Source organism: Thunnus maccoyii, chromosome 10 (genome assembly GCF_910596095.1).
Source record: "Thunnus maccoyii chromosome 10, fThuMac1.1, whole genome shotgun sequence".
NCBI lineage: Eukaryota > Metazoa > Chordata > Actinopteri > Scombriformes > Scombridae > Thunnus > Thunnus maccoyii.
This window is the reverse complement of record NC_056542.1, coordinates 14,143,525-14,157,513: the sequence shown is the minus strand read 5'-3', so window position 1 is coordinate 14,157,513 and position 13,989 is coordinate 14,143,525. Positions and strand designations below refer to the sequence as shown.

The 13,989-nt window shown below is 39.8% G+C and overlaps 2 protein-coding genes across 6 annotated transcripts; both read right to left on the bottom strand.

Annotated features, from left to right (window-relative positions):
- Position 1: 1 nt before the first annotated feature.
- tapbpl (TAP binding protein like) lies at positions 2-6,043 on the bottom strand. 5 transcript variants are annotated; one of them, XM_042423011.1, is made up of 8 exons: positions 5,942-6,043; positions 3,807-4,019; positions 3,439-3,708; positions 3,135-3,335; positions 2,175-2,342; positions 1,988-2,088; positions 1,435-1,660; positions 2-1,195 (listed from the first exon to the last, which is right to left on the bottom strand). In XM_042423011.1, exons 2-8 carry the CDS (start codon positions 3,952-3,954, stop codon positions 1,128-1,130), a joined length of 1,182 nt encoding a protein of 393 aa, XP_042278945.1. In that variant the 5' UTR covers positions 3,955-4,019; positions 5,942-6,043; the 3' UTR covers positions 2-1,127. The 5 variants fall into 5 exon arrangements, with proteins under 5 accessions (XP_042278945.1, XP_042278942.1, XP_042278943.1 ...); XM_042423008.1 differs by lacking the exon at positions 5,942-6,043 and adding an exon at positions 4,625-5,335; XM_042423009.1 differs by lacking the exon at positions 5,942-6,043 and adding an exon at positions 4,810-5,335.
- Positions 6,044-6,366: 323 nt separating this feature from the next.
- Positions 6,367-12,999, bottom strand: LOC121905025 (complement C1r subcomponent-like). Its single transcript, XM_042422937.1, has 11 exons — positions 12,340-12,999; positions 11,990-12,130; positions 11,610-11,806; positions 11,358-11,505; positions 8,968-9,086; positions 8,773-8,851; positions 8,538-8,654; positions 8,339-8,413; positions 8,024-8,229; positions 7,387-7,601; positions 6,367-7,206 (listed from the first exon to the last, which is right to left on the bottom strand). The coding sequence occupies exons 1-11, from the start codon at positions 12,557-12,559 to the stop codon at positions 6,840-6,842; spliced, it is 1,884 nt and encodes a 627-aa protein (XP_042278871.1). The 5' UTR covers positions 12,560-12,999; the 3' UTR covers positions 6,367-6,839.
- Between the last annotated feature and the right edge of the window lie 990 nt (positions 13,000-13,989).

Sequence of the window (13,989 nt, the reverse complement as noted above, 5' to 3'; positions counted from 1 at the left end):
GTATGCTGACCTTTGTTGTATTTTCTTAACATAATGGGCCAATTCAGACCTTGTTTACAAATGTTTATCCACAGTCTACTCCACTGGTGCACTTCAGCTTCATCATGCCAACATACAGATTATGATTCTGACAAAAATTTTCTGTTTTTTTTAAAGAGAAAGTCTGTGATTTATCTACAACAAAGCTTAAATCAGTTGTAAAAAAAAAAAAAAGAAATGTACTAATATTGAGAGACAAAATCCTTCATTGTGAAATGAAAAGTACAATATCTACACCACACACAAAAAGAGAACAAGGCATACAGTGTATGCTACATTTAAAATAGCGTCAGTAAGAACCAAATGAAAACAGTATGACAAATAAGTCCTCTCGTGCAAAAATAAACTTACAATGCTTTAAACCAAGACACTAATTAACAGTATACCAGTGGTAATAGAGCTAGCAAACAAACGAGTGCATGGCCCAATTTTCCACTCTATTCTGATGAGTGGAACAAATAAACCCACATTAACTCTCAGTGTACACACAGTAGCATTATGAACAGTTCAAGACCTGCATAACGTAATCCAGTCAGAATCAGACCCACAGTCTCATGTTTTATTGTTACTCGCTCTGTTGCTGTATAACTGCTAATTTCAGTTGTATTTGTTATTCTTGTGGTGCAAGATTTATGCAACTCTGTAGACTTCTGATGGGTAATTAATAGTAAAACATGGACAGGAAAGCAACACTTCAAATTCAAGAAAACAATAATCATTTACTGACCATACATTACTGATGTATGTCTCAGATTATCAATATTTTCAGTACCATTGATTTAATATTTGCCTTCAAATAAAATTTGTGTGATTATGCAAAGTCTGAAGAAGGAAACAAGAAACAAGCTCCAAACTTGTATAGTGCAACTTTACCCCTGATAACACTCAACAACAACTTAATAAAGCACATAAATTATATAGCTAAAAACTGAAATACAGTTATAATCTACAGACATAAGTTTGTATTTTCCAGCTCAGCTAGAAGTAAGAAGTAAGAAATCAGTAATCCAAGAGTGACATAATCATTATAACATAAACTTTGTGGGCTCAGTTTCAGATCTGGATGACCTACTAGAACATCTACTAATCTATTTCATGACCTGGTAGAAGAAAAGCACAGTGATGACCAAGAAGCCCAGAACCCACCAATAGGAATCTGTAGAGTGAAAGACAGAGAGAGCAGGATTTGTAGAAAGATATACAGTATACTGAATGTAATCAATACAATCAACAATCTTCAGGCAAAAAAAATATTTTAATAATAAACATGATGATTATTACTGTTTCTAAAAAAATGTGGTATTTTAAGATTTCTATATCTTTAACAACACTTAGGTATGTTTCCCTTCAGCAAAGCTATACTTTTGACATTTCACAACAGCCACACATAAATACCTGGTTCAGGACTTTCTACCAGCACACTGTTAGAGAGAGGAGCGTCCAGGGCAGGGTGAGACACCTTGCAAGTAATTTTAGTTCCAGGGGAGATGTCGGAGGGCACAGTGAGGTGAGATGACAGAGAGTAACTCCCGTCGCCATGCTGCCGATGGCTGGACAGAGAGCCCTGGTCTTTAAAAAGAGTGGGTTCTGAGTCTGTAGGAGAGAGGGATAACCACTCCATCTGAAAGGTGGAAGAGAGAGGAGGATTATGAGCTGTGACGCATGTTTCTTCACTAGATTAGTGTGCCGCCAGCACAGTTACTTCAAGGTTTACTTAAATGCATTTAGTCAAAATCCAACCAAATAAACATCTGACCTGGTGGCTAATGTCTAATAGATTTACATACTGTATTTGTCATCTCTACTTGTATGATCCACTCAAGCTTTGTGATATTTTAAGACACTTAATAACTATTTTCCTGTGAGATTTGTGTTTTGCTAATCCATTTAATGGCATGGCAGGGATAACATAGCAGGCTGTACTAGTTAACAGCTACATTAAACAGACCTGAGCATCCAGTGGGTAGTATTTACTGCAGTGGCAGCTCAGTGTCTGAGGTGACGACTTCAAAACCAACTTCTCCTCTGAGAGTGAAACACTGGGCGGTTCTGAAAAGAAGAGCAACAGAGGAAGAATTGGAAGATGTGCCATGGATTTTTTCTGCATTGAGAAATCAGTTTAGGATGGCACTTACGAATAATATGGAGTTGAATGACCTGCTGGGCATGGAAAAGGCCTATACTGACTGTACAGATGTAGGTCCCCTCATCCATAACCTTTAGCTTGGTCAGAGTCGCAGAGGCGTCACCTTCACTAACAACCAGGGCAGCATCGATGCTTGAGCCTCTCCTCTCAGCATTCACTGAAGACAGAAAACGAGACAGGAAAAAACAAAATAATCTTAACTCAAAGTCAACGTACTTGCTTGTTCTGGAGCTTTCAGCCATACAGAGACATGATTGTGTTATCTGGGATGGTTACTGTGCTCCTCATGTCCTTTCTATTTGTGTCTTTGTACTTTTTTGTATTTGTGTCTCTATTTTTGTGCCATTTTATGAAGTTAAGCCTACATAGCTTCAGAGCTTGTGCTCTAACATAACAATCCACCGAATCAAATGTTTAAAATTAACACATCTGGATTACCCATGTATCATAAGTTTTAGAGGACTCATAGAGATATTGATTGAACTGATATCTTGAAGATGTCAGGAACTAGAAATCATTGCTATGAAGATCATGATCAAATTCACAATCAAATCTCTATCTTTGTTACTATTTAATCCATTTGGTAATATGATGGTACAATAGCAAGTTAATTTGTGGCAAACATTTGAAACTACACATTTATAAATGTCTTTACTTCCCCTGATACATTATACTAATGGTTTACTTATTTGTATTTTCTAAAACATCTTTTGTGATGGTAACATTTGCCAAAATTGTCCACAAAAACCTCATTAAAAATGAGCATTTAGAGTCCATTTGTAGTTATTTGTTCATAAACTGCAAAGCCACTGAAGCCAAGTTGCGCTAATGTACCATCCTCCACACCATCACTACCATCTCCTCAAACTACTACCCACCTCCTTCAATCCTCCTAAAGACCCTGGATACAACTGTAAAGCCCAAGCACACCTCTTGACACAGCACTTACCCACTGTGCTCCCCTCTAAATCATCCAGTCGTGTCTTCATCTCAAGCACTTTCCGTCCTTTTCCTCTATGCTGCAATCTCCACTCAATGCCCACTTCCTGCGCTAGGGGTGTCTCCTGCTGCTTGAAGCCACAGTTGAGGAGAACATCACCTCTCAGAGGGGCAGATACAGACTTTACCGGGGTAAACACCAGGAATATCACTGAAGAGACAGAAAGCAAAGGTAACGGCAGAGGAAGAGTATTGAAACAAAGTAGACCTTTTAAGTCATTCCTCTGAGATGGGATTTTAAATCTGGATCTCACCCTCAGTTGGCAGAGTTCCCGACTGGCTAAGAGGCAGGCTCAGTTTGTTTTGTATCAGGGTTGACTGGTCCCTCTCTAGCGTCAAAGTCCGCAGAATCATTGAGGTGCTGAAATCAACTCCTTCCACATTAAGGGACACCATAAAATAGGCTGGTTCTGAACCTTCCTGGGAGCCACGAGGAGAGTAACGGCTTATTTCACACATCACCTCCTGCTCATTGCAGTCCGCGTGGAGCAACACGTCTGCCTTGGGGATGTCCGGTGATGACACTGCCACAAATGGAGGGGAGAGTATGAGCGGAGAAGTTCAACACAGGTTGTTCTTACATTACACCAAACTTTTATACGTTGACAAGGCAGGAAAAAACCTTTGGCCTCAAACAGGATGGCATCTGGATCAACGATCGAGGGCGGGACAAATGGCGTGAGCGCCTCAAGGGATTCGTCAGGAGCCACTGCAACATCTCTCAAGACAAGAGTGGCTGGAGTCCGGGTGAAGTGAGAGCCTCCTCCCATTCCACCCAGTCCAACTCCCTCCTCCACCAGGGCGCAAGACAGCACCACATCTGCAACCCCATTAGCTGTGATACAAGGGGGCGGATAACAAATTAAAAAAGACTCCTTAAAAAGGTTAACATACAATCTTAATTAAAATGTTATCTTTTTACTATTCACAGGAATGTTGTGGAGGTTAACCACCTTTAACCTACTGAAAAGTCAACTCATAACAGTAGACTGCTATTAAACTAAAATGAAATACAGCTCTGTTATCTCCTAATCATGTCTTGAAAGCTTCCTGGACAAAACTATGTAATTTGATTCAAATGAGTCAGAGTTCTGAGACTTATTTTCATTTAGTTGTGTGTTATTTATTTAAAAACTTTGTTCTACATATACCTGCTGCACTAAAAGACTCTAGGATAGACTAGATTAAAAGTTAATTTGATTCAATGTGAGTGGAAGTGTAAAGAATGAACACTGTCCCCATTTACCTACAGTATAAAAGAGACACATTACAGTCTTTCCAGGGAACTTCAAAGTAAATTATTAGGAATTGCACAGACCAGTAAAATAAAGCATTACCGAAATAATGCTTCTATTAAATGAATATGTCTGATCTTGATAGTCAACTGAAGGTAAATGTATTTGCACAATAATTGTTCAGTGCTGCATCAATACTGCTTACCAGAAACGCACGCCATGAAGTATCCAAACAAAATTACTTCAATCATCATCATCATCATCATGAATCACGAATCACGAATGTTTTTATAACTTAAAAATTGAGTAACGTTAAAACAGGATGAAGTGAAATAACTACGAGAGCACACAAACACAAACGGACTTTCACTTTTGATTTCAACAACTCACGGCAGCTCATTGTGTTGCGACACGCTTAGTATTTTTAACCATTTTCCCCAACTCATCGAAAAGGCACAACAGCCATACATCTATAGCCTAAATATTATCTAACAGTTAACTCTTGAGATAGTATACTCCTGTGCCGTAGGTGTCTCGCTGCTGGGCGCATGCGCGTGGTAATGCAGCAGCAGGGGAGAGAAAGTGAAAGTGAGCAGAACATGACTGTATCATGGATATATAAAGAGAACTGGATACAGCATCGGAGGCGGGGCCCCGTTCATTCCTATGAAAGTTGCTCAGTGGCGCCATGAGTGGCGCATGAAGCCAAAAAGGTTCAACAACTTCCGCATTGCTTCCGCATCTGTGCGGCCCATAGAGCGAGCGCAGTAATGACTTTCGCCGGCCGAGTCGGATACTTCCGGTTCAGCCCTCCAGCTAACTTGAATGGGGATGAAATAATTCAATCGTGCAGCTCTTCGAGGCTTTTGAAATGTGATCGGACCAAATGGATCAAATTATGATAGTGAGACAAGTCATTTCGCTGGGGTTGTGACGCTCAAAAAATGTATCCGTTGATTTACAGACGTCTCTTTCACAATGTAAGTCTATGGGAAAAAGTCGTCTTGGGTCATTGTGCATCACGTGACGTTACACGGTTTGGACGATGTTAAATTTGCTTCAAAGCCCGGCGCTCTTCCTGTATCCAGTTCTCTTTATACATCCATGGAGCAGAGAGAACCGTCCAATGACAGAGCAGCAGGGAGCAGGTCATGGGTCACTATGGAAACAAGCGCCAACGTTCCTCTTTCACTATGATCACATGATAAAATCTTTTTTTTTTATACTCCAAGAAAGGGTTTATTTGTATTTATTAGAATGAATCAGCTAGGAGTTTAGTTGATGTATGAATTAATGATGATTAATTCTTAGAGGAAATGTTAGACATTTTTGAAAAATATACTTATTCGCTTTCTTGCCAAGAGCCTATAAGCTAACGTTAGCTACGTAAAATGAGCTTGATAACACTCTGAGTTTAGTTTAATGATAGCCCCATTTGGGACTGTCTCATCCAATTTGTCTTTTCACTTGTAAAACTGAAAAATATTGTTTGAAAACACCTCTGACAAAGCTTAAATCTCACCTTTTTGTTGCCCATCCAAGTAGGTTTTCAAGTGCAGCGTCTTTATCACCTTATTCTGGTGCTAAACCGGGCATATTAACGACCCCATGGAGATGGAGCACCCACTGGTAGGCTGACTGACGACCACACAGTTGCAGTGGGTAAGTTAAGCTTAGCATAAAGGCAGGAAACACGGGTGGCCGGGCTCTGTCCAAAAGTTGCAAAACCCGCCTACAATCACATCTAAAGCTCACCATTAACAAGCTATATCTTGTTTATTTAATCCACACAAAAACAAAAGTGAAAAACAAATGTCACACTGAGTGACGTTAGGGAAATGTGATTTTTAAAGCTGCCATAATTTATATTTTAACATTTTCATTTTTTTTAATAATTGGATCAAATGACTACAATGTGTAGGGTAACACTTTATTTTTAGCATTTATAAGCAGAATATAAACACTTAATAAATGGTTTATAACACACTCTAATGTAGTTATAAGCAAATATAAGTGTTTATCAATCATAATTCCTCCTGCGGGCTCCCATAAGTGGGACTGATGTAATACATAAATAATGAATGCTGGTGAGCTTCATAGACTTTCATTCATTTACAAAACATGCATTGTGTGACTAAGTGACCTCTGATACAAGAGGTAGCCTACTATTTCTGACAGCTGGCTGTTGGTTGGTTGTTAACAGCACTATGTCATACTTTAGTGTTCAAAGATGAATTTACTGCAATTTATGCAAAATAGACTTCAAAACAGAATTATTAGGCTTATCAACCATCTGGCTGCCCAAGTGCTGTCTAAACCTCATCATTTTATTGTAAGTTGGATGACACAGCAAGAAGAGCTATGAGCCAAGTTATTCTTCCATATTTGTTTTACTGACTTTGTGATGAAATACAGTAAATTCAGTTCTCCTGCATGGTCTTTTTGATCCAGTCCAGGTAGTTGGTGACTCTGGTATAGACTCCATATCTGCCAGGCCTTCCGCAGTCGACCCCCCAGCTGACAATCCCTGCAGCCCAGAATCGTCCATTGTCCTCCAGAGCAAAGGGGCCTCCACTGTCACCTTGGCAGGAGCCTTTTCCACCGTCTGGGACTCCAGCACAAAACATGTTACTTGACACAGATGGCACATATTTCCTTGTCCTCTTCAGAAAATTGATTGAATCAATGCATGTCTGCTGGCTGACCACAGGGAGTTGCACGTACTTCAGCTTATTTGTTAAAATCCGTCTGCCAGCAGTTTCTGTGAGGCCTAATCCTGACACCAGTCTGAAAAACATGTAGTACAGACAGTTTTGTGAACTCCTATCTAGAAGCTGGACAAGATTCACATGCAGGCAACATAGTTCACAAAATACCTACAAAGAAAATACTAAATACTGTAAAATATATATATATAAAAGGATTATATAGCATTATGCACTGAAAACCCCTTAGTTATTTCTTTACCCCATCATGCCAGTGACGTATGTGGCACCCTCTGCTGGCAAACATAATGGCATTACAGATGAGCTGAATGTGATCTGGTTTTGTAGTTTGATCAAGGCAATATCATTGTTGAAGTCTACATGGCTGGGGTTGTTGTAATCAGGGTGAACATAGATTGAGTCAGCATACACAGGGGAGTCCTTGAATTCTTCGAGATCATTAAGTCCCATGAAAATCTGCAAATCAACAGCATAAAGAGGAAATAAATGTCAATTCAAAAACATGGACGCACTGGGTATGTAGACAGACAGACAGACAGACAGATAGACAGATAGATAGATAGATAGATAGATAGATAGATAGGTTGATTGATCAATTAACAGATAGAATGATCAATTGATTGATCGATCTTTATTTATTCCTGTGGGGAAATCGCAGTCACAAAGCAGCATAGATTTGTAAAGGAATAGAAATGGGAATATATAAGGAATACAATAAATAAAAGTAAAAATTTCTAATAAAAATATGTATAATATATGTGCAATGGTATGTGTCAGTATAGTATTAAATAACAGAAGAACCAGTATAAATGGTACTGGTATGACACTATTAAAAAGTGCAAACAGTATGTACATAACATCTATGGCATCACTCTTACCCGCACTGTTTCATTTGATGCTTTCTCTCCATTATATATTACATTATTAGCTGCAGTCATAACCCAGCGGTCTCCAATCACCATGCCACCTCCTCTTCTTCCATCTACATTCAGTAACACTTGCCATGGGATAGTATCATCTGGAGCTTCACTTCCCCCAATGATCCTCTGATAGGCAGAGATGAGTTTTGTTGGCTGGCCACAGACTGGATGGGACAGACAGAAATTAGGTTCACACAGGCAAATACTTCATGTTTTAAGTAAAGAGTCCTAGATTAGGTATCACAGGGTTTTATTTTGGCGACAGAGCAATACCTGGTATGCATGTTGGAGTGACAACAACATCGTGGTTGGATCTCCACTTTCCGTCTGCTTCACAGGTTAGGCTAACTGAGGGCAAGCGGGAACAAGAAAATAGCATTTATTTTTAGTTAAGCTATACATTTTTAATATTTGTGTAATCAAGTTTTTATTAATAGTATTATTTTTGGAATAATATGTATGAATGTCTCACTATTTATGCCCCCAAGAGAGTAAAATGGTTCATTACAGTGATAATGAACCACAGAACGGCCAGAATGGAAGGTCAACCATCCATTCAGCAATGGTTCGGGTTCTCCACAATCAATTACTGCAGAAGAACAAAACAAGGACATATCCATATTTGGTCAGTGAGACACAGGAAAATGATTGTCTTGTGTATTGTGGAATCACACTTTAAAAATGAATTGTGCTCAAAACAAACATACTTTGGCATTCTGGCAGAGATGGGTGCCACTGTCCATTACTTTGACACATGGCAGAGAATTTCTTGATCTCTAGACCATCCTGAAAAATAGAGTGGATTGACAGAATGTAATATATTGGACGAATGTTTGTATGTTTGTTAGCAGTGTCTTCATTTGGTGCAAATGAACAGTGAAAGAAAAGAAAAAACATCTAACCTTCATTAGTTTGTATCCCTGGTCACAGGTCACATGGATGAAGTCTCTGTAGAAATATTCACTTAGGACAGGGGTGAACCTTCCTTTAGCCAAAGTCCCAGGAAATGGACACTTGACCTCTAGAAAAACCATGACAACCACACACTAATCACCAGCTCAATGTACACTGTTACACAGCTATACCAGCTTCGACCATACAGTACATTTGGCAACAAGATTTTTCACTGAGTGCCAGAATATTTTGAAAATAGCACCAGTAACTTGGATGAAATCTTATTAACTGACTGCAGCCAAAGGGTCCACCTTGGGAATTGTTTATGTGACTTTCTTAAGGGGTAAATACACACTATATAATTTCTGATCTTTTCTTTTTACACTGTATACATAATCACATATGCTTATGTTGGCATATGATTTTAATGCAGGCGATTTTTCCAATAATACACATTGTATGTAAAAACTGCCTTTTCTGGTCAAAATTAGCTTATTTGTGTCTGCATGGATTTGAAAATTCAGTTCAGTCAAATTCTCTGCCCGTCCTTAAATGAACACGGTCATTGCCATGACATATTAGGCAAGACCCTGAGGTCTACTTCAGCTGCCACACCAAGTATAAATATCAGAACATTGGCTAACCATAGCTTCAGTTTGTGCCTCTCGCACAGAGCAGCTGGTGGTGTTAGGGCTAACAACGGTAACATTAACCATGATAAACAGCAGGGCTACAGCCACATACTGACAACCCCCCACAGGCACACACACACACCAGAGAACCTCTTGTAGGAGAGCCACTAGCTCAGCTACAACACAGATACCACATAGAAACTTTTACAAAGGGCCTTGAATGTGTTTACAGTGACTGGTAAAGCTCCACAGGACTGTCTGCCTGTCCTCAGCATGGACACAGAGAGTCTGATGGCAGCTGCTCATGGCTGGTTAGCTGGGCTCCAATTACTGACCAGCTCTACATCGCCACACTGAGGTGGTCAGTCAGTGTACCCTCACCCCCCCCTACTGCGTCACACATTATGTAGCCATGCCCCATACAGTTGTTGCCCTCCAGTCCCTGCAGGTGGATGCTACTGAGTGTGTGGTTCCATTCACAGTTCTTTACTCGATTGTTGTGGTACAAATCATAACCTCTTGACTTTGTTCTAAAGTTTTTTGGGAAATGTACAATGTAGTACAAAGTCAAGAGGTAATAATATGTAGCACAACAAGCTAGCAAAGCACTGTAAATGGAATCGCGTTCCCATGCGAGCGCAGTGTCGCCCGCTTTACACAGAACTACTGTCCGAAGACTGAAAACGGAATCGCTGTTATTAGTCTTTGGAGCCATTTCTAAACAAACTACCATGCCCAAACTCTTCATGGCGAAGGAACATGTCACCCAGTGCATTAGTGTGGCTCAGTGATGTGTTCTTAATCAAGCAATATTACACTCGAGGGTGTGCTTTACCGTCATTGTTGGCACAACAGTGATGCGGTCAGGAACGAGGCGCTTGCGCCGAGTCCCGTAAACAAACAAACAAACCAAAGACACTAGCAAAGCAACACCGTACATAAAATAAGCACAGCAGTAATGTCAGATAGGTCAGACCACCGTGTTTAACTGTTTATCTTCAAACGTTACAGTTACGGCTGAAAATGACATAAGAAAAAAACAAGTTTGCCATGTTCACATATCTCCATAATTCAAATCAATCACCAGTCATCTAACCAGAAATGACGGTTGTTAGCGCGATATCATGGTCTGTAGTTCTAATGAATGGTGGAGTAATATTTTTAGTGATGAGGCTTTTTTCATTTGAGCATGGCTAGGTGTGCTGTCATGCTGATTTGAGCATGTTCTTAATGTCTAGTTGATTGCTTGGTAGGAACTATGTGTTGTATAATAGTTTTTTGACAACAACAGAAGTCTACTGCACAGAGGAATAAGATATGTAAGACTTTGGATACGCACACAATACGTGTAGATAGGATCGATTCATTGTTGTTTTGGCTCAGCACATGATATTTGTTGACAATAAGAAAAATATATAATTTCCAGCCATATCCTTTAAATAAGGACTTGTGTCTCTCTGATTCTGCATGAAACGGTGCTGTTTCCTGTAAGCCACATTGTTAAACTCCTGGATAGTACCTCCAGAAAAACAAGACCAGAGGTAAGATTACTGTCCTCTTCAGGTGCAGCAAACTTGACAATCAGCCGTTTCCGTGAGAGCAGCAAACCTCTGTTTGACAACCTCTTTGTCATTTTTTAGTTATGTCAGGACTAAAAGTAGCTGAGCTAAGCCCTAAATTGATGTTAAATGTTAACGTTGATTAATGTGCCCAGCTTACTGTGAATAAACCTGGAAACACCATGTCTCTTTCTCTCCATCCCTCACCATGTGTGCTGTAGTCCAGGCTCCAGCTATAGCTCAGGCCTTCAACATCAGTGTGGTAGTCCAACCTGACAGTGCTAGACTTTGTAGCTATCAGACCTGGTCTCTTTTCGCTACACGGCTTCTTGGTAGGTCCGTCTGGGATGGTCACCTATGTGGGGAGGGGTAGTAGAAAGTTTCCTTATGTACATCAAGGACTATCAGTATAGCCATCTTATTATTTTTTATTTGTTAAAAGAAGCCTATTGTCATTACCTGCAGCCTGCAGCTGGGACCTTGCTGAGTGTCTGCACTCTTAATGTGGACGTTGTCAGTGAAGTTAAGAGTGACAGCGAATCTGGGCTCTACAGAAATGATGTACTTGCAGGACAGAAAAGGAGGTGAGGGGTGAGGGTACCCTGGACTGGACAGACGATCCTCAAGCTTGTCAAATATACAGTCAACACAGGATACTGGATAGGCAATAAAAACAAATGTTATTGTGGCAAATATTCATGCAATAAATTGAAGAGATGAAGTAGTTCACCCCAAAATGAAAATTATTTTTTACATTGACTCAACAGCACTAAAGCCCTGCTCTAACTGAGCAAGATGCCACACATTAAGAAACTTGTATTTACTGATGCAGCACTCACACACACATGTGTGCTGGTCTAAATGAAGCTTGTAACCATGCTGGCAGGAGCAGCGGTAGGAGCCCTGGGTGTTGACGCAGATCTGAGAGCAGAGTGGACCTGAGCCATCTCCAGTGTCCGTTTTTGAACACTCATCAATGTCTGATAATGAGAAGGTCATTGAGCTGATCAACACAAGATCATCATAGAGAGACAATTCAGTTATCTACAGTATGTTTGATGATTTTAACTTTACTGACCATATTGCCTGGAAAAGCACCATGTTAATTATGTTTTTAGGTGGTATGTCTCTTGAAGACTGGAGGGATGTAATGCATTGGTAGGAAGAGGTAAGTGACTGGAAAAACTACCTATTGCCTTGTATGTCGCAGAGAACCCAGTGTGCTGTTGGCGCTGTTGTGTGGAGTCACTTGTTTGGAATATGAGAGTCAATATGTTGCCTGGAGAAATGATTGGCTCTTTGCCGGGGTAATCCGTGGAATTTTCTTGGCCACAAAACTTCCCCAAGACCCTTTGATGGTAGAGAACCTGAAAAATGTAAAGAGCAAAAAAGACATTATAATAGACCATAATTGTGATTAGGCACTCCCTGACAAACCCTGTTCTATCTAAGGTCAGTTAGAACACATAATTATGAAGCAACGTTTGTGCGTGCGGACAGGATGCAATACATTTTTTGGTACATAAAGTAGTCTATTGTGTTGTTGAGGAACTGAACGTCAAGTCAAATCCTCGCTGCATAAAAAGGAGTCCAAGTGTGATCTGAGACTTAACCCTGCAACACACTAGGCTAAACATCCATTTTTATTTCAAAGTGTTGAAAGACTCTACCATATTGAATGCTAAAATAAACTAAAAAGAATGCATACAAATTAAAAACATATCTGTCATTTATTATTGGTGTAATCTCTATTTCGTCAGCCTTAGCTTTGAGGATCAGCTATACTTTTGAGATTGAAGTTCAGCTTCAATATTTATCATATTAATAAATCAAATGACTACAAATAATGTTCTTTGTATTTCATTAAAATATTAATGCACTGAAGTCTAAAATATACATTATGGATTTGGTGTTAGTCATAGCCTATTTTCTGATTAATGCTAATATTCTATAGCTACTAGGAGGACACTTGTTACATTTATGGTATGCAGTATGTTGTATTTGGTATACAAGCTGTTGTGAAGCCTTCCAACAAGTACCTGTCTATATGGAACTGGCAGGCTTAGATTGGGCAAATGGCCCATTTGTGTGTTTCATACCCCAAACGATGAGTGACATAGTTATGCTCCTACTTAAGTCACTTATTTCAGTCATTTGTTATACATGAATTTCACTCCCAGCTAGTGCACGCTTAGCACTATTTTGCATCATCCTATCAGTTATGTTTTAAAGGGAACATATTATGCTCCTTGTGATTTTCTGTTATTTTTATACTGTTATGATGTTGGATGTCTATGTTAAATATGGTCAAAGGTCCAAAACCTGAGGTGAACATAAAATACTCCCTGAAAGTCAAAAGCCCATTCAGAGCAGGCTTCAGTAAAAGTCAGGAGTCTCAGCAGCCACACATTTCTCCGTTTGCTATTTATCTCTTTAGCGTTGACAGGTTAGGCTAACCCATTGTTGCTAAATTTGGAGCTAACCCCCTTCACTTTTCCAGAAGTTTTGGAAACAACAGACATGACTTTTCTTGGTCTTGACAAGCTGCCACATTTATTAACTGACGCACTGTAGTCTATACTGTACATTTACTGCCAGACTACAAACGCACTGCTAACCTTTTCCTTTCCCCCACTCGCATTCACCGTCATTTTTCTGCCACTCGCTCTATCACTCAATTGCTCACTCATCCGCTACGCACACATATTACACACTGCCCTATTCCTTAAAATGAGCTACGCTAGCAAGAGTTTCCCAGGCAATGACACAGAGGTTAACTCATGTTTCAGAACAGCACTGTACAGAGGCTCCCAAATGCTATTAATTTCCGAATGAATGG